Source organism: Leopardus geoffroyi, chromosome C2, assembly GCF_018350155.1.
Source record: "Leopardus geoffroyi isolate Oge1 chromosome C2, O.geoffroyi_Oge1_pat1.0, whole genome shotgun sequence".
NCBI classification, from domain to species: Eukaryota; Metazoa; Chordata; class Mammalia; order Carnivora; family Felidae; genus Leopardus; species Leopardus geoffroyi.
In genome coordinates this window covers 49,330,648-49,351,268 of record NC_059333.1, presented here as the reverse complement: position 1 = coordinate 49,351,268, position 20,621 = coordinate 49,330,648, and the positions used below count along the sequence as shown (strand labels likewise).

The window sequence follows — 20,621 nt, the reverse complement described above, 5'->3', positions numbered from 1 at the left end:
TGGAAAGTAAAAAGATGCCGTTTTGGAAACGGAAGTGGATGTGACGTCATCCACAAGCGGCCTCTGAAGGGAGAGCGGGGAATGTTGTGCTGTGTCTGTGGAGCTCTGGTTAGTGGCTCGACTAGAGGTTGGTTAGGTTTTCATGGCCCAGAGAAGTGAGGGAGCACCACTCCGGAAACGTTGGTGGAGTTTTGTAAGGTTTTTTGCGGACTAGGGTGTGGCTACAGCTGAAGTGATCAGGCTGTATTCATTCTGGTCTTGCTGGACTACCTGTGCCTTAAAAAAAAAAAAAAAAAAAAAGAGGGCCGTGGAGTGCCTGGCTGGCTCAGAAGAACCCGCGACTCTTGATCTCCGGGTTGTGAGTTTGAGCACCAAGTTGAGTGTAGAGATAAATAAAACTTTTAAAAAAGTGGGGTGTGGCGGGGGGGGGGGGAGAGGTGCATTAAAAAAAATCGACGTTTATCGAGCGCCCTCTTGTGTCAGACACTATCTTGTTTAATCCCCACGACAGTCCATTGTGGTATTCTCTAATGAGCTATGAGAGTTGAGGCCAAAGAGTTATTTGTCTGAGGTCACATAGCCAAGTGATAAAACTACTTTTTGTACAGGTCGCAGTTTTCCTATCAAGAGAAATTACCTCATTCAGTTAAAATTGCAGTAATTTCCGCCTTATTTAGAAACCTTTAATGGATCCCTAGGGTTTTTAAAATGAAGTCCCACGTGTTATATTGGGCCCCAGCCTAACTTTTTAGCCTCATCTTCCCTTACTCTCTGTATTTATACTACCCTCTTGCCAAATGGGGTCAATTCCTTGTCTAGGGAACTAACTGGAGTTTGTGGGTTTGCCCTACATTAAAAAGTGAGTGTTTCAGAAAGTAGTCTTAAGGAGTCAGAATTTGGGTTTGAATCCCGGTTCTGCCCTTTCGTGGCTGAGTAAACCTTGAGGGTTTCTTACTATCTACAGACATATGTTTTCTTTGTAAAAAGAAATAATAATTGTACCTCATCAAAGAGTGCTCATGGGGATCAGATGAGATAATTTCTATATACCACTTTGGTCACTATATTTCCCTCAAGTATGTGTTTAAAAAAATGTCTCCATAGATGGCTTAAAAGTTATTTGACAACAGACATAATTAAAAGAAAATTTGGGGGGGGGGGGCTTCTGCTTGGCTTAGTCGGTTAAGCATCTGACTTAGGCTCAGGTCATGATCTTGCGGTTTGTGAGTTGGAGCCCATATCAGGCTCTCCACTGTCAGCATGGAGCCTGCTTTGGATCCTCTGTCTGCTCTCTCTGCCCCTTCCCTGCTGGTTCTCTCTCTCACTCAAAATAAATAAATAAACTTAAAAAAAATATTTTTGTTCACAGCTCTTTGTATTGCATATTTCGTATGTGAAAAGTGCTTAGTATTTATGCGTGGATGACTCCTCAGGCTCCAAGTCTGGGGAATGGAGAAAGGATCAAAGCATGTCTCATGACAGAAGTAGAGCAGTTTGGTGGTGATACGGTGCTGTTGTGATTTGAAGTCCCTGACCCCCCCATTTATGTCAATATATGTAAAACTCCTCAGCAAAATATTTTATTTTATTTACTTTTTTAAATGTTTATTTTTTATTTTTGAGAGTGAGAGAGAGTGAACACAAGCAGGGAAGGGGCAGAGAGTGAGAGGGAGACACAGAATCCGAAGCAGGCTCCAGGCTCTGAGTTGTCAGCACAGAGCCCGACGCGGGGCTTGAACTCACAAGATGTGAGATCGTGACCTGAGCCAAAGTCAGACGCTAAACGGACCGAGCTACCGAGGCGCTCCAGCAAAATATTTTAAAGAGCAAGTATTAAATTCACATTTGTTTCTTTTTCCTCAGACGTGTTAATCACTGAGACTCGCACTTTTTTTTTTTTTTTTGGACAGAGAGAGACAGAGCATGAACGGGGGAGGGGCAGAGAGAGAGGGAGACACAGATCGGAAACAGGCTCCAGGCTCCGAGCCATCAGCCCAGAGCCTGACGCGGGGCTCGAACTTACGGACCGTGAGATCGTGACCCGGCTAAAGTCGGACGCTTAACCGACTGCGCCACCCAGGCGCCCCTCGCACATTATTTTTTAAAAGGAGATGTAAACATGACTTGTATGTGAAATTAAGTATTTATTTATAGATGCATGTATTTTTGAATGAGGAAAATGAAGTTTAGAGAGGTTCCATATAGCTATCTAAAAGCAGATCCAGTTCCATATACCACACTGTAGAAATTAAGGATGGAAAATAGTAATCCATTCACTTGTCAGTCCAGGAAGTCATATGGTGCTTATCTTGCACAGCATTGTTTCCCAGTACCTAGATTATATCAGTTTCGATAAATATTCATTGAAGAAATGAGTGCAAGCTTCAGTAACCCTCTCCAAATGAGTTAGAGTAGTGCAGGGCAAAGAGCAGCAGTATTTATTGCATTAAAAATGAATTTAAACTCTAACTCTGCCATTTGCTAATTCTGTGAGTTTGAACTGATAAAACAATCTTAGCGAATATATTTTAGCTACAAAAATGTATTAATATAGGATTACTGAGAGGATTAGGTGAGATCATACTGGTAAAAATTGTAATGCAGGGCTTCACTCATGGTGGGCACTTAACGGTAGCTATTTTTTTGTCACCTCTAAAGAGTTATTCCAATAATGGTTTAAAAAGCTGGAAATAGAAGGCAATATGGACAACTATTTTATTTTGTTTTTTATATTTATTTTTTAAAGTTTATTTATTTATTTTGAGAGAGGGAGAGGGAGAGAATCCCAAGCAGGCTCCACCCTGTCAGCGCAGAGCCCGATGCAGGGCTTGACCTCACGAACTGTGAGATCATGACTTAAGCCGAAGTCAAGAGTTGGACCCTTAACCGACTGAGCCACCTAGGCACCCCTAGACAGCTATTATTTTAATTTAGATGTTTAATTTGTGAGGTGACAGCTATAATATCTAACATTTATTCATGTTTACTATATGCCAAGCATAATTTGCTAGTTTTTAACATGATATCAAGTACATTAAATCATCACAACAAACATATGAATTAAGTGCTACTATTATCATTTTTATGGAAGAAGAAACTGGGACACTGGAAAGGCAAGTAAGAGGTGGAGTTAAACTTAGAATTCAGGCAGAGAGCTACAACAAAATCAGAGAGGAAAGGTAGCTAATCGGGGTTTCACTAACCTCCCGGAGATTATTTTATTGTATTTTATTTAAAAGTTTTTAGTGTAGTTCACATACAATGTTACATTAGGTGCAGGTGTACAACATAGTATTTGACAAGTCTCCACACTAGGCTATGCTTGCTGCAAGTGTAGCTACCATCTGTCACCATACTATGCTATTACAATATCACCCACTGCATTCTTTATGCTGTGCCTCTTATTCCTGTGACTTACTCATTCCATGTCTAGAAGCCTGTATCTCCCACTTTGAGTAGATTCTTTTTGTTGTTGTTGTTTATTTATTTTGAGAGAGAGAGCAAGAGAGAGCACAAGCAGGGGAGAGGCAGAGAGAGAGAGGGGGAGAGAAAGAATCCCAAGCAGGCTGTGTACTGTCAGCTTGGAGCCCATTGGGGGCTCGAACCCACGAAACGCAAGATCATGACCTGAGCCAAAAATCAAGAGTTAAGACGCTCAGCCGACTGAGTAGATTCTTAATACAGCCTTGTAATTTTATTATATTTCCCAGTACCATCCTCAAATTTGAGTGTACATCAGAATCACCTGAAGGGCTTGTTAAAATACAGTTGAAACTCTGGTGCTACTGCCGAGATTTTGACTCAATGGAGCCCCAAAATGTACATTTCTAACTAGTTCCCAAATGATATTGATACTGCTGGACTAGGTACCAAACTTTGGGAGCCACTACCCTAATTATTTCACTTTCTTACACTATTTCACACGTTCTCTGCTCTCCACAAAAGTCCAATAGGTACTCCCCCTCAGCTGATGACTTCACTTCTTATTTTCATGGAGAAAATAATAGAAATGAAAACAGAACTCCTGCATATTCTCACCATATCTGTGGTGTAGTACCTTTATTTGTGCTTCTATGGTCTTTTTCTGTGTTACTTATGCAGTAGATCCCATCCTTCTTGCTTATGCACAAGGTTGTCACTTCTCTCACTCCACTGCTTCATCAGATTATCAGATTCCCCTCCATAACTGGATCATTCCCAACAGCATACATACATGGTTTTATATCTCTCATCTTTGCAAAACCAACAAAAACAGAAGACTCTTCTATTGATCTCATATCTACCTCTAGCTCGTTACCATTTTCATTCATATAGCAACCCTTGAAAGGCTTATTCATATTCACTGTCTCCAATATCTCTTTGGTATCTGGTACCTACTGTGCTACCACCCTGGTCCAACCTACTATTATCTTTCACTTTTGTTACTGCAGTAATTTCTTAACTGGTCCCTGTCTTAGAATCTTGATACAGCAGCCAAAGTAATCCTTTTAAGATGAATCAGATTCATTCCCTACAGAAAATTTTATTATGTGCTAGGCGCTGTACCAGGCCCTGGGAATATAGCAGTGAATAAATCAGAAAAAAAAAAAGTTCCTGCCCCCATGGATTCTAGTTATCCTATTAAAACATCAGGAATATGTCATCAAGACCATGGATCTTCCAATCTCATTCACAGTAAAAACCAAGGGGCACCTGGGTGGCTCAGTCAGTTGAGCATCTGACGTCTTGCTTTCAGCTTAGGTCATGATCTCATGGTTCGTGAGATCAAGCTCTGCATCAGGCTCTGTCCTGACAGCATGGGGCCTGCTTGGGAGTCTCTCCCTGTGTCTTGCCTCCCCCCCCCCCAATAAATAAATAAATATTAAAAAACACCAAAATCCTTAACAATGGCGTAAGAGGCTTTACACGATGGACCTCTAGTTACTCTGACTTCATCTTCAGCTCTCTACTCACTCTGCTTCAGCTCCTTGTACCTTGAACTCTCAGGTTTTTGCACTCAAAGTTCTCTTGTTACTCCCTTCATGTCTGCTCTTCAGGTGTGCTCTGAATACTTGCTTGAAGGATATGGCTTAGGTATTAAACTGGGTAACATAATAAGGATAATAGTTAACAAGTAAAGACTTTTTTTCATTTTTAGAAATATTTATTTTGCGAGTAAATGTGTGTGCAAGTGGGGGAGGGGCAGACAGGGAGAGAGAGAATCCCAAGCAGGCTCCATGCTGTCAGCAGAACCTGATGCAGGGCTCGAACTCATGAACCATGAGATCATGGCCCGAACCAAAGTCGAGTCAGATGCTTAACTGAGCCACCCAGGTGCCCCAAGACTTTCTTTTAAAACCTTTAATTATTAAAATCTGGGAAGTTGATAGTATGTTTGAAGAGAGCACAAGGAGAGAGCTAGAAATGGTATTACATGAAAATAATAGGTAAGAAGAGATGATTAGAATATAGGCAACAAAAATTACCTTCAAAGTGGAAGAATACTATAAATTATTGGGTGTTTGAGATAGGGAAAAGCCACCTAGTGACTGGGAAATCAGATCATTTAGTTTGGAGAAATTGAAGCAGTGTCTGGGGTTCTGTTAAGTTCCAAATTCCAAAACATTTGGAAAATTAAAATTGTATTAGAGTTCAAACTGTGGATGAGTTTGCCATTGTGATTTATCCGCATAAGAGAGGAGTCTTAGAAATTAGTTACTGCTTAGCTATTTGGAAGGAATTTATTTTATTTTATTAAAAAAATTTTAATGTTTATTTTTGAGAGAGAGAGAGAGAGAGCGCGTGTGCATGCATGAGTGGGGGAGGGGCAGAGAGAGAGGGAGACACAGAATCCGAAGCCGAGTCCAGGCTCTGAGCTGTCAGCACGGAGCCTGATGCAGGGCTCAAACTCACGGACTGCGAGACCACGACCTGAGCCAAAGTCGGATGCTCAACCAACTGAGCCAGCCAGGTGACCTGGAATTTATTTTTTTAATTCTAGTGTTACCCAGTGAAATACCTTAGCATACTATTACGCAGGAAGAAATAAAAATGTTATTTGTCTCAAAAGGACAAATAACTTGCATGTACTAGTATTAGAAATTCCATACATTTCGAAGAATAGTCTAAACTAGATAACTAGTTAATATTTTACTTAGCATCTATGGGCCAGACACCATCTTAAATGTTTTATGAGTCAAGAACTATTTATCTCCTTTTCATATATGAGGAGAACTGAAATTTCAAGAGATTAAGCAATTTAAGTAACATCAGAGCCTCCGGTGAAGCTGAAACCCAGGGAGTATGTCTGGGACTTGGGAGATCAGTAAGGCACGCTAGGAGCCTTGTTTGTCTCACTCTAGGTGCCAGTCCTGCTAGGCAATCCTAACCCCTTGTTCTGAACTGCTATGATATTTTATCTCCATTGTGTCTCAAATGGCTCAGGTATTAGCATTTTGCCACTTAGCTGGGTCTAACGGTTGAAATTCATTCATATCACACTTATTCTTCATTTACATATCACTTTCTCAAGGCCTTTCCTGATCCCACTCACAAGCTTAGGTTAGGCATCCATTATTTTTCCATTTGCACTTCATACTCTCTTATTATAGAGGGTATAATTTATAGGTTGAAGCCTAGGACTTTATTTATTTTTTAAACTTTTTTTTAATGTTTATTATTGAGAGACAGACACAGAGCGTGAGCAGGGAGGGGTAGAGAGAGGGGGAGACACAGAATCTGAAGTAGGCTCCAGGCTCTGAGCTGTCAGCACAGAGCCCAACGCGGGGCTCAAATTTACAAACTGCGAGATCATGACCTGAGCCAAAGTCGGTCGCTTAACCAACTGAGCCACCCAGGCGCCCCTGAAGCCTAGGACTTTAAAATCAAACAGATCTTGGGGCGCCTGGGTGGCACAGTCGGTTAAGCGTCCGACTTCAGCCAGGTCACGATCTCGCGTTCCGTGAGTTCGAGCCCCGCGTCGGGCTCTGGGCTGATGGCTGAGCCTGGAGCCTGTTTCCGATTCTGTGTCTCCCTCTCTCTCTGCCCCTCCCCCGTTCATGCTCTGTCTCTCTCTGTCCCAAAAATAAATAAACGTTGAAAAAAAAAATTAAAGAAAAAAATCAAACAGATCTTTTGAATTCTGAGACTACACTTAAAGGCTGAATTTTGAGTAAATTTTTATCTGTAAAAAAGGTACTATTCTCTCTCTGCCCCTCCCCCGTTCATGCTCTGTCTCTCTCTGTCCCAAAAATAAATAAACGTTGAAAAAAAAAATTAAAAAAAAAAAATCAAACAGATCTTTTGAATTCTGAGACTACACTTAAAGGCTGAATTTTGAGTAAATTTTTATCTGTAAAAAAGGTACTATTAAACAAGTAAGTTACAAGTACTGTAACACTTAAGTTACAGTACCTAGAACTTAAATTATTCATGTAAACTGCATTTTGTTTGGCAGAGTAGATACTTAGTATTTGGTAAAAGATTAGCTGCTTTAAGAAATGTATTGGACAGCATATCTCATGTTAATTTCTAGTTCAGAAACTAGGTACAAATAGTTGGCCATCCATCTCTATTTTCCATGTTTTCAAAAAATTTAATGGTGCAGGTAGTCTACAATGAACGTTTCCTAAAGTTTTAGGGAATAAGTACACATTTTCTCAAGTATATTAGGACTTAGGTAGCAAGAGGCAGAAACCCAGCTTTAAACTGGCTTAGGCAAAAAAGGGGGATCTATTAGATGGGTTATTGCATGAGGTTTGAACAACCAGTAAATACTAAAGGTAAACCTATAGCTGGATCTCAGGGATGATTGGGAATGATGATTTAAACAGCTCCAAAAATTGGTCTTATTTTTATATGCAAGCTTCACTCTCTCCTACTATAGCCTGTCTTCCTTCACGGAAAGGAAGGCCACCATCAATTCCAGAGCTTCCCATCTGTCAAGAGTTCACAATCAGATAGTGACACAGGTTATCTTAGTTCTCAAACCCAAAAATACTAGAAAAGTGTTCCGATTGGCCTATCTTAAAGTCAGATCCCCATCTCTAAGTTTGAGTGAGGTGTCTCCTTTGGGATATTCAGCTGTGGCCAGGGCAAGGTCTGTAAAAGTATGGCAGCTTCCATTCAAATCACATGGCTGGAGAAAAGTTTTTCCCAAGAAGGGAAAGCTAGCTATACACTAATAGGGAAGTGCTGTATGTAACATTTATCAAATAAATTTTTTTTTTCTAAGAGAACAAGAAATGAATTTTGTTCCCTCAAACACATTTTTCATAACATAGCCAAATCCCATGACATGCCAAGGAAGGTCTTAAACTTTTGTTTAACAAAGATTCAGTTAAATATACTTTAGTCCCTATGACATGCCAAGCACTGTACCAAATGTTACTGTAATAAGTGAAACATCACCTGAAGTTTAAAATCTTTTCTGTATCAATTTTTGATGAAAGGGCAGTTGACATGGCTCAAAGAACATCTAAGAAGGAAAATGGAGTCTAAGACTCCATTCATAAAAAAGCCACAGACATGGTACAATTGTTTTACTGTACTCAACAAACTTGGATGATTCTTTTTACTTTCAAAAGCTATTAAGTTTATGATAAACGGTATTTCCAAAGTCTTGGGGAAATTTAATTAATTGGGCAAAAAGACACACACTTCAGTTTATTTGGAAAGACAACCTTTAAATTTTTTTCTTAATGTTTTATTTGGTTTTGAGAGAGCCTGAGAGAGAGGGAGACACAGAATCTGAAGCAGGTTCCAGGCTCCGAGCTATCAGCACAGACCCTGATGCAGGGCTCAAACTCATGAACCGTGAGATCATGACCTGAGCTGAAGTTGGAAGCTTGGGGCGCCTGGGTGGCTCAGTCGGTTAAGCAGCTGACTTTGGCTCAGGTCATGATCTTGCGGTCCGTGAGTTCGAGCCCCGTGTTGGGCTCTGTGCTGACAGCTCAGAGCCTGAAGCCTGTTTCAGATTCTGTGTCTCCCTCTCTCTGACCCTCCCCCGTTCGTGCTCTGTCTCTGTCTCAAAAATAAATAAACGTTTAAAAAAAAAATCATTGAAGTTGGAAGCTTAACCAAGTGAGCCACCTAGGTGCCCCTGGAATGACAACCTTTAAAAGAACAAATGAATTCCATTTAGGAAGAAATAGACCAATAGAACTGTATTTCTACTCCATATGCTTCCCCCCCCAATTTTATTGAGAAATAATTGACATAAATCACAGTAAGAGTTTAAGGCATACAGCATCATGGTTCGATTTACACATATTGTGACCACTTATTTTTTAAGTTATCAAATATTCTCATTCAAGCCACCTTTTCTGTGTGTGTATGTTTAGAGAGCCTTTTGGAAATGAATTAAAAGGTTTTGACTTCTTTAATCTGTTGACAAGCTCTTGAGAATGTTGAGAAATCTCCATACAACCAGTATGTTTTCTCCTAGGAACAAACTTCAGAGCCTCTTCCCAACTACCAGTGTTTTTCAGACATAACAAAATACGCATCATCTGATCTAAGGTGAGATTTTTGGTACCAGTGTCCCACTGTAAATACCTATCTAATGGAAGGCATTCTGTTGCCAGTTTCAGCCGTTTTGCCTTGGCTAGGGATGTGCCTGTCTGCATAGCCTTATCAACAAAAGATCCCACTATATAAATCTTATCATGCTTGAAAGTTGTCATAACATTGGGAGAATCTGCAGTTAAATATATAATACTATCCTTTGGGAATAAGTCTACATGAGACTTTTCTGTTGCTGTTAATAGCAATTTGTCCCATTTTTCTCCATAACGTTTAACTAACTCTTTATGATAAGCGCCTTCTACTTTAAGGTTGCAGAAATAAATATGGAAAGGATCAACATTTCTTCTGTTCCATCCTTCACTTTCTAAAAGTTGGGAAACAGTATTCTGAAGTTCCTTTGGTTTCATATAATTTTCATAATCCATGTCAAAAACCAAAGGTTGTCCAAACTGCATGGCCTGAATACCTTTCCAGCCCATGGCAATGTCTATATTCCTATCCCAAAGTCGTAGAAATAGAAAGTTTTGCTGTTTATCTTCCTTAGTAGTTTCCAGTAATTGGTCTTTTTTGGCTTTTTCCTTTAATGCTGCTTTTGTTTCCTTTTTTATTTGCTTGGCTTTTTTAATTTTTTCCTTAATATATAAATATTTTAAGTATTTTTTTTTTGATGATTTAGAAACACATTCCATAGCAGTTTTGAGTTCTTCTTCACTGATTTGTTCTGGTACTTCTTTGCCAAACAATCTCCACATCTCAATTAACTCCCTGATGGCAACTAGAGGGTCCTCATCCTTGCTGCTTGAGACTGCCGAAGCATCTTCTTCTTGCATGCTAGATTTCATTGTAATTTTCCACCCATCCAATCCCAGCTGTTCAGGAGGTGATGTACTCTCCTTCTTAGGATAGGACACAGTTGGTATTTTGGAAGACACAGATCTCTGCAGAATTGTTGAACATAAAACCCCTTTTTTCCTATGAATGGTAAATGGCACCAAAAATCTGCCAAAAGATCTTAAGGTGATACTACCACTCATTTTGAGGAAAACAGGCATGTAAGAAAACACCTATAAAAAAAGCAAAATGTAGTAAAAAGTTAGATAAAGACTTTTAAAACCTCTCAACTAATTGTGCAAGTATAAATTTGAGACACCGAAATGCAACTGATTTTTGAAACACACAGTAAGCACAACTTTATTTGCTGTACCGTTAATTTTTCCTAGACTCATATGGCCTAAAGCCTGTGATCACTCACCAGGCACAAAGTTTAAAGCTTATATGGGATCATATTTTAAACATGAATTTCACTATTGCTTTAGGGAAAAGAATACCTTAAAGATCCCTTTCAGATTTGCAGCTAGGAGCCCAGAATATCTGTATTACTGGATAACCACAAAGTTATGTACTACTGATATGGGTTAGATCATGATGCTGTTTCTTCTCCATTCTATACTAAGCCCCTAACAGATACAGGCCCAAACACAAGATCCTTAACATAAACAACACATGAAGACAAGAAGATAAAAAGCAGAAAAGTTTTATAAAGGATGGCAACTAGTAAAAAGCACTTAGGAGCTGCTGTATCAATGCCCTCATATGTTTTCAAAACAGGAATATAGAGAGATCTACTGATTTAAAAACAAACCTCTTTTCTCCAGTTCAGAGTTTATTTTGTAGCAAATAATGTTATTGCCAAACAAAAATGTCCAAAATTAGGGCAAATATACATAAGCTCCACAATTTTATCCTCAAGGTGTGGACATACATCAAACAATGAAGATGCTTAAAAATGTGAAACTAGGGGGCACCTGGGTGGCTCAGTTGGTTAAGGGGCCAACTCTTGATTTCGGCTCAGGTCTGATCTAGTGTTTGGTTGATGAGATCGAGTTCTGCTTCTGACTCTGTGCTGACAGCTCGGAGCTTGCTTGGGATTCTCTCTCCCCATCTCCATCTGCCCATGCATGCTCACTCTTGCTTGCTCTCTCTCTCTCAAAATAAAGAAATAAACTTAAAACATTGTGAAACTAGTATGAGATTTGAAGAAAAAAATCAACTTTTTACCAAATGCAGTTGAAATACTTGAAAAATTCCTTCTTCCCTTGGCTTCATTTAATGACTGCATGCTTTTGGGAGTGCCTCTCTAACCTGTGTCCTGATGCCCAGATGATGCCCCTCCCTTAAAAGCAGATGTGCCTCTGAATTTTTGTCCTTAGCGCCCCCCCCCTTTTTTTTGCAATCTAAAATTTTCTGTATGAGGTCTGATCTTCCTCCATGGCTTCAACCACCACGCATCAGAAGAAACACCTCAAATGCAACATATTAAAATAATCTCTCTCCCTTCCCTTTCCAATCTGCTTCTCCTTACACATGGTTTCAGGGAGGGACACTGCTATCCATCCATTTGCTTAAGCGAGAAACTGGAAGTCATTTTATTACCGTCCTCTCTCACACCCCCCATATTTAATCCATCCGAATTATATTCACTTTACTTTTTTTTTTAAATGTTTATTGTTGAGAGGGGGGAAGGGGCAGAGAAAGAGGGAGACAATGAATCTGAAGCAGGCTCCAGGCTCCAAGCTGTCAGGAAAGAGTCTGAATCAGGGCTCGAACTCATGAACCTTGAGATCATGACCTGACCCAAAAATTGGACACTTAATCAATTGAGCCATACAGGGGCCTCAATTCACTTTGCTTTCTAAATACATCTTGAGCCATTCACTTCTCTTGAATCCCATTACCCTAACTGCATCCCCTAGCCTCCAGATTTGCTCTGCCTCATCTCTAAGCCATTTGAAGTTAGTGCAAATCTGATCAATGCACTTGTATCATCCCCAACGTGTATTTTTAAGCTCATTGCTGCTAGGTTAAATCCCAAACTTACAAACATGGCTTATAAAGTTTTCCACAAAATCATCCTTTACCTCTTCAGCTACATCTCTAGCTATACTTCATCTCAAACTTTAGACCAAGTATTCCTCCTAGTAGTTCTTACAGCACCCTGTACCTATCACAGTACTTGTAACACTCTTTTGTAATTGCCTGGTTACTTATTTGCCTGACTAGACAGTAAACTCTATCAGGACAAGGACTGTATTTATATTAAAATTGAACCCAACATTTGGCAGTTTATGGCTCACAGTAATCACTCAAGTATTTTTCAAATAGATATCCTGGACCAATGCTTTTCACATATAAAACATGTTGAGACACCTGCATTTTTAAAAATTTGTTTTAAATTTGAGAGACAGCAAGAGGAGAGGGACAGAGAGAGGGACAGAATCCCAAGTAGGCTCCACGCTGTCAGTGCAGAGCCCTATGGGGAACCCTGAGATCATGACCTGAGCTGACACCAAAAGCCCCAGGCTGAGCCCACTGAGCCACTCGGGTGCCCCCAATTAAAAGAAAAAATTCGCTTTTTTTTTTTTTTTCAAGTAATCACCCAATGTAGGGCTCATATTCACGACCCCAAGATCAAGAGTCACATTCTCTTCGGATTGAGTCAGCCAGGCGCTCCATGTTTGGCCACCATTTAAAGAAGAAAAAAGTTAGACTCCCTATTTCACCAGGAGTCCTCAATCCTGTTATGAAAAACATTTCAAAAACAAAGGTCTTCTGAGTTTTGTCTTTATAATTGGTTAAGATTTTTTTTTAGGATATCAGAGCAATGAAACCCAAATTTTAAAACAAATAAGGCAATCATTTTGGTAAACATTCCTCTTGTTCCAGGTATTGGGCTGCTTATAGTTTATTAAATCGCTGGGCTTCCACTTATCTGTGGGCCTTCTTAGCACGCATGCTCCACAACATGTATCTTACAATGGTTTCCCGAGTTCTCCCACCGCAACACACACAACTAAGATAAGAAACATGCCCATACCAGGAGTGCAGAAACAGTGGCTCCGGCTCGTGCAAACCGCGGAGACCTGGAGAGGACGCAGAACTCTGTAGTGAAGTGCTGAGCCCAAATACGTGCTTCACACGGAATTAAGCCCGTTGGTTCACTTAGTTTCCGTCCCTTTCCGTTCCAGAAGCCGGAAATCCCGCCCCCTCTTCCCGGCGCTTCCGGATGACGTCCCGACACAAGGGGAAAGCCTTCTGGTCTGAAAAACAGCGCGGTCGGGAAGAAAGCTGGTAGCTGGCCTTGAGGCCATGCTCACGGCCTCTTAACAGGGTGTGCTTGCAGCTGGTTTTAGTCTATTACACAACTATTTAAAAAATTTATTTTCGGGGCGCCTGGGTGGCGCAGTCGGTTAAGCGTCCGACTTCAGCCAGGTCACGATCTCGCGGTCTGTGAGTTCGAGCCCCGCGTCGGGCTCTGGGCTGATGGCTCAGAGCCTGGAGCCTGTTTCCGATTCTGTGTCTCCCTCTCTCTCTGCCCCTCCCCCGTTCATGCTCTGTCTCTCTCTGTCCCAAAAATAAATAAACGTTGAAAAAAAAATTAAAAAAAAAACTTTAAAAAAAAAATTTATTTTCCTCCTCTCTTATTCTCTGCTAGCTCCCCGTATTTATAAGCATTTACTCACATGGTGTTAAAATGATGTTTTCACAAGTCTCACTCAACTTTAAACTGATGCTAGGAATGTAACATATGAAACTTTGTGCCTAGTTTATCACCAGCACCTGGTACAATGCTTGGACTATGGTAGGCGACACTTTCTCTCACTCCCCTTAACTCATTTGTTAAATTTAATGTGAAAATGAAATTAAGCCACATAGTGCAAATTAGTGGCCTTTGGGTCAAAATGCAGTCTGCAGGTGTTTTGTTTAGTCAGCACATTTTCAAGTATTTTAATTCAGTTGTCATTATTAAATTATAAGGCACAAAATCAAACACTGGGGGAAAGGACAGTCTTTTTCAAAGAATGGTGCTGGACAAAGTTGGACCCTCAATCTAAAACCATATAAAAATTAACTCAAAATGGATCAAAGACTCCAACATAAAAGTCAAAACTATAAAACTCTTAGAAGAAGACGTAGAAAACTTAATGACATTGGATTTGGTGATAATTTCTTGGATGACCCCAAAAGCACAGGCAACAAAAGAAAAAATGGACATTTTGCACTTAACCAAAATTACAAACTTTTGTACATCAAAGGACACTATTGACAGAGTTATAGATGTGGAATATATTTAAGAGGTAAAAATGGTAGAATTTGCTGATTGATTGGGATTTTGGTGTAGAAGGAGAAGAAGAAGCCAATATTCTAGTTTGAGCACCAGGGTAGACGTGATTAGTAGTGCAGCGAATGGGGAAAAGGAGTGGATGGGGTGAGGGCAGAGATGGTGTGAGCAGTTTGAGACCTGATTACTGAGCTCCCTTCAAAATCAGATGATGTCTCCTTTACAGTATGTGGTAGTTGGCTGCATGGGTCTAGAGTTTGTGGGATTTTTAATTTTTTTTTTAATTTTTTTAATGTTTATTTATTTTTGAGAGAGAGAGAGAGTGCACGTGTGCAAGTGGGGGAGGGGCAGAGAGAGGGAGACACTGAACCTGAAGCAGGCTCCAGGCTCTAAGCTGTCAGCACAGAGCCCAATGCAGGACTCGAACTCATGAGCCATGAGATCACAACCTGAGCCAAAGTTGGATGCCTAACTGATCCACGCAGGCACCCCTGCATGGGTCTAGAGTTAAGGAGAAAGAGAATGGGCCATAGGCAGAGATTTGAGAGCTATGAAAGAGTCTTTGAAACCAGAGTCTGTGAAACTATGTGGGTGGAAGAGATTACCCAGTGTCTGAGTAGAGAGGAAGAGTAAACAAAGGAGACTGAAAATGAGCAGCTAGAGAGACAGGAAGAAAATAATCAGAATATGAGAGAAACCAAGGGAAGAGTGTTTCAAGGAAGAGAGAGACCCAATGGGCTTCAAATGGGTCAACTGGGTCAAATGCTGCCTATACATTATGTAGCACAGCTGAAAAGCATCCATTGCTTTGGGACCATATACTGAGACTTGGAGGCTGAAGCCAGATGAAGAGTGGGTAAGGAATGAGTGGATTATGAGAAAATGGAGTCAGCAAGTATAAGTGTTTTAATGAAATTTGGCAGGGGCAATATACAATGGATTCAGTCCCCAGATGTGGCATCTAGGAAATTTGTGTTATTATGACTGCTATGTTGGGAGAGACTTGATCAACTTAAAGGATTGTTAGCAAGGGAATTAGGAAAATAAAAGACAGTGAGAAGAGTGAACATCCTGAGAAGATTGAAAGAAGTGGTATTCAGAGGACAGTGGAGGGAATTGGTCTTGGACAGTAGGAGAAAATTCTACTTCTATAACAGGAAGACAGGAAGAAATAGGTGGGGATAGAAGCCAATTTATAGATATGACAGCTTACTTTGCATTTCCATTTCTGGAAATGGAATTAAGTCTCTTATTTTTAATTTGTATTTGTTTTTAAATTATGTGGAATACAACTGGAAGGATTGGTTTTGAAGAGTGAGATGTGACCCTTGCCTCACTTTGGAGGAAAAGATAAATGTGTCAGTTCACATGGATCATAATCATAGGCTTAATGAAGAAACCCCTTTTGTTGCTTTCCTCGGGGAGGAAATTATAGGCCACATGATAATCCATCATAACTTTGACCTCACAGGAGGTAAATTTAACTTTATTACCTCTGTAGCCATTTATTATTTAGTCTTTCTAACAGTGGTTCACAAAGTATGGTCCCTAGACCAGCAAGATCAGCATCAGCATCCCTTGGAAACTTTAGTTAGAAAGGCAAAATTTCATGCTCCACCTACCAATTCTACTGAATCAGAAACTATGGCAGTAACACCCATCAATCTTTGTCTTAATAAGACCTCCAGGTTATCCTAATATGCTCTAATGTTAGAGAACCACTGTGTTTGAAGAAACATTGAAAAGCAAGTAAGGAATTTCTTTAATGTTTTTATTTATTTTTGAGAGAGAGCCAGAGCACAAACTGTGGGAGGGATAGAGAGAGGGAGACACAGAATCCAAAGCAGGCTCCAGGCTCTGAGCTGTCAGCACAGAACCCTACGCAGGGCTCAAACTCCTGAACTGTGAGATCATGACCTGAACTGAAGTCGGATGCTTAACCGACTGAGCCACCCAGGCACCCCATTCTTGTTTTCTTTTTAATAGACTTACCTTAGCAAATTTGCAAACAATGTTCTCCTTTTTGTTAAGATATGTTTAGTCTATTATTGGAAAATCTTTTTTTTTTAATTTTTAAAAACTGTTTATTTATTTTTGAGACAGAGACAGAGCATGAATGGGGGAGGGTCAGAGAGGGAGGGAGATGAGACACAGAATCTGAAGCAGGTTCCAGGCTCTGAGCTGTCAGCGCAGAGCCCGACATGGGGCTTGAACTCACAGACTGTGAGATCGTGACCTGAGCTGAAGTTGGAAGCTCAACCGACTGAGCCACCCAGGTGCCCCAAGTATTGGAAAATCTTGATGCATTCTGCTTACAAACAATGATAATAGCCTATTACCTCTAACTATTTTCCACAAGAAAGGGAGAAAAAAATCATCATATTGACGTCACAAGATCTTAGGATTTTCCTGAAGGCCTCTCATATCAGTCTTTTTAAAAATTTTATTTATTTATTTTATGTTTTTATTTTATTTTTTGAGAGACAGAGACAGAGCACTAGTTGGGGAGGGGCAGAGAGAGAGGGATACACAGAATCTGATGCAGGCTCCAGGCTCTCAGCTGTCGGTACAGAGCGCAGTGCGGGACTTGAACCCACGAGCTGTGAGATCATGACCTGAGCTGAAGTCAGACGTTTAATTAACTAAGCCACCCAGGCGCCCCTCTCATGTCAGTCTTTTCAATATCAATATACATGTCTGGTATGCAGTTTATAGCTGAGAACTGGACATGTCCTTTTCCCTTCAGGCTTCAAAAACATAGATATCAGAAGTCAGAGTATGGGAACAGATAGGGTGATGCTTGGGAGAGAAAGCTTAAAAAACCTTAATTTTCAAAGCAAGCATTTATCTGTAGCAAAAATGCTGATGTTTTGAAGAAAAGGAGAAACCAGTTTCTAAATATACAGAGCTGTTGGGGCACCTGGGTGGCTCAGTCTGTTAAGTAGCTGACTCTTCATTTCGGCTCAGGCCATGATCTCATGGTCGTGAGATCAAGTTGCACGTTGGGCTCTGTGCCAACTGCACAGAGCCTGCTTGGGATTCTCTCTCTCCCTCTCTGTCTGCCCCATCCCCTGCTCTCTCTTTCTCAAAAATAAATAAAGTAAACATTAAAAAATAAACATACAGAGAAGTTTATTAAAACAAGAAAAAAATTAAAATGGCAAGATAAACATAGTTTTAGAGCAGAGATAATCTTATGACCAACAACTGAGTTGAGTTCCTATACCATTAGTTTCAACTGACATCATTTCTGATGTGGTGGTCCAAAATATGTTCCCCAATTTTTTGACACTCTCTCTAAAAAGTGGAGCCTAATTCCTCTTCCATTGGATTTAGTGACTCACTTCTAACCAATTAAAAAATAAAAGTGGGCCAGTATGCAACTTCAGAGAGTAGGTCATAAAGAGGCAGTGCATTTTCCTGATTGCTCCTTCACCTGGATGATTCACCCTTGGGGAAGCTGACTGCCATGCTCTGAAGACACCCAAGTGACAAATTTCAGAAACTTCAGTTAGGCTCCTCTGAGCCCTCTTCTGGAATAGTCCTCAACCTTGGCCTTCTGTAAGGCTGCACAGTTTAGTCTTAGCAAGAATCTTGCTAAATCAACACCCCACTCTTGATATCTGATCATGTTCCTCATTCCCCACTCTTGATGTCTAAGTCCTTGACCTGCCTTTAGTAATAAGCCCCTTATCCTGATGTCTCCTCTTAGTAGTTTTCTGTCACTGACACCCTCACTCTGCTCTTTGGTTACAAATTTCCAGCTATCTTTGCTGTATTCAGAGTTGAATTCATTCTCTCTTCCCTATTGCAATATCCCTAGTTGCAATAGTTTTGAATAAAGTCTTCCTTACCATTTTAACAAGTGTCAGAATAATTTTTTTCTTTAGCAGAAGCAGCCTATGGAAAAGGTCCACCTGGTGAGGAACCAAGGCTTCCTGCCAAACAGCCAGTCAGGTTTTAGATCACTGCAACTCCAGACAATCTTGACTGTATGCTCCTAAGCAATACTGAGCCAAAATTACCCACTAAACTTCTTCTGAATTTCTGAACAAGAGAAACTGTGAACTAATATTTTTTGTTTTAAGCCACCAAGTTTTGAGGTTAATCTATTATGCAGCTATAGATAACTAATACACCTGACTACCAGATTAAATAGTAAATTGGGAGTTATGAGAAACATCAACTCCAAGTTAGTTAAGTGCAAGATAGAATAACTTTCATGGAAACTTTTTAAAAAACTTTTTTCTTTTTTGGTGCTTTTCATATTAAGTGCATTAAATGCATTCTAGTTAGACTATGTCAAAAAGGACTTCAAAGCTCACCTCATTTACAAATTGGAAAGTAAGGACTGGGAGAGAGTAACTGGTTTAAGCAAGCCTTCATTAAAAGCCTTCACTAGGGGCGCCTGGGTGGCGCAGTCGGTTAAGCGTCCGACTTCAGCCAGGTCACGGTCTCGCGGTCCGTGAGTTCGAGCCCCGCGTCAGGCTGTTGGCTGATGGCTGATGGCTCAGAGCCTGGAGCCTGTTTCCGATTCTGTGTCTCCCTCTCTCTCCGCCCCTCCCCCGTTCATGCTTTGTCTCTCTCTGTCCCAAAAATAAATAAACGTTGGAAAAAAAAAAAAAAAGCCTTCACTAACCTTTCCTTAAGCAAAGGTTCATTTAAAACCTGCACATCCTGATTTACAACTCAGTGTCTCCCCCCCCCCCCATTATGCCACTTAAGACATGGTACAGAAAGAAATTTGAAATATGTCTTTCTGATAAAGATTTGTCTTAGTCTGTCTGGGTTGCTATAACAGAGTATCACAGACTTGGAGGCTTAAACGAATGTTTATTCCTCACTTTTCTAGAGGCTAGGAAATGCCAAGAGGAAGGCACTGGCAGATTCCATGTCTGGTTAAGGGCTACTTCCTGATTTACAGACGGCTCTTTTCTTGCTGTGTCCGCACATAGCAGAAGGGAGTTCTCTGGGGTGTCCTTCATAAGAGCACTAATCCCATTCATAAGGACTCCACCTTCATGACCTAATCACCTTTCAAAGGACCCACACCTATCACATTGAGGATTAAGATTGTAACATATAAATTTCAGAGGGACACAAACATTCAGTACATAACAGGGATTATAGTATATGCTGGGTTAAAAAACACTGTGAATACGAATATTAGAAAGACACTAGAAATAGCTGTATCAGAAAAATCTGTATGTTGGGACTCCTGGGTGGCTTAGTCGGCTAAGCATCTGACTTCAGCTCAGGTCATGATCTCATGGTTTGTGGGTTCAAGCCCCGCATTGGCCTCTGTGCTGACAGCTCAAAGCCTGGAGCCTGCTTTGGATTCTGCGTCTCCCTCTCTCTCTCTGCCCCTCCTCTGCTCAGTCTATGTTTCTCTCTCTCTCTCTCAAAAATGAACATTAAAAAAAATGAAGAGAAAAATCTCCATGTCCTATTAGATATGGTAGAGTTAATTCTTCAAATGTCATGTCTTGTATGGGTTCTTCTCTTACCCATCTATGGACAGAGCTAAAGATAATTTGTAACCCCCTCCTTTTTCTCTTTTTAAACTTCTGGAACAGGGGCATCTGGGTGGTTCAGTCATTTAAGCATCTGACTCTTGGTTTTCAGCTCAGGTCATCATCTCACAGTTCATGGGCTCAAGCCTTTGTCCGCCTCTGCACTGATAGCACAGAGCCTGCTTGGGATCCTCTCTCTCCCTCTCTCTCTGCCCCTCCCCTGTTTGTGCTCTCTCTCTCTCTCCTCTCTTTCTCAAAGTAAATAAATAAACTTAAAAAAAAAAACTTCTGGAACAGCCAAAATAAATTTTTTTTTTGTCAGTAGTCCCTATTTCAACAAATAGTATTTCTATCCATCTAGTTGCTCAAGCCAAAAATCCAGCAGTCCTCCTTCTTATTTCCTTCTCCTTATTCCTAACCTCCAATCATAAAATTTTGTTCATAGGAATCACAGTATTAGTATTTAGCATAAGTATTAAGTAATT

General features: G+C 40.4%; 1 protein-coding gene and 1 long non-coding RNA gene across 2 annotated transcripts; one reads left to right on the top strand and one right to left on the bottom strand.

Annotated features, from left to right (window-relative positions):
• Positions 1-14: 14 nt before the first annotated feature.
• Positions 15-13,721, top strand: LOC123610803. Its single transcript, XR_006718295.1, has 3 exons — positions 15-108; positions 9,425-9,498; positions 13,530-13,721. It is a non-coding gene; the product is annotated as an uncharacterized LOC123610803 (long non-coding RNA).
• On the bottom strand, positions 9,143-13,692 carry TRMT10C (tRNA methyltransferase 10C, mitochondrial RNase P subunit). The gene is made up of 2 exons (XM_045501868.1): positions 13,379-13,692; positions 9,143-10,568 (listed from the first exon to the last, which is right to left on the bottom strand). The coding sequence occupies exon 2, from the start codon at positions 10,554-10,556 to the stop codon at positions 9,285-9,287; it is 1,272 nt and encodes a 423-aa protein (XP_045357824.1). The 5' UTR covers positions 10,557-10,568; positions 13,379-13,692; the 3' UTR covers positions 9,143-9,284.
• Positions 13,722-20,621: the final 6,900 nt, after the last annotated feature.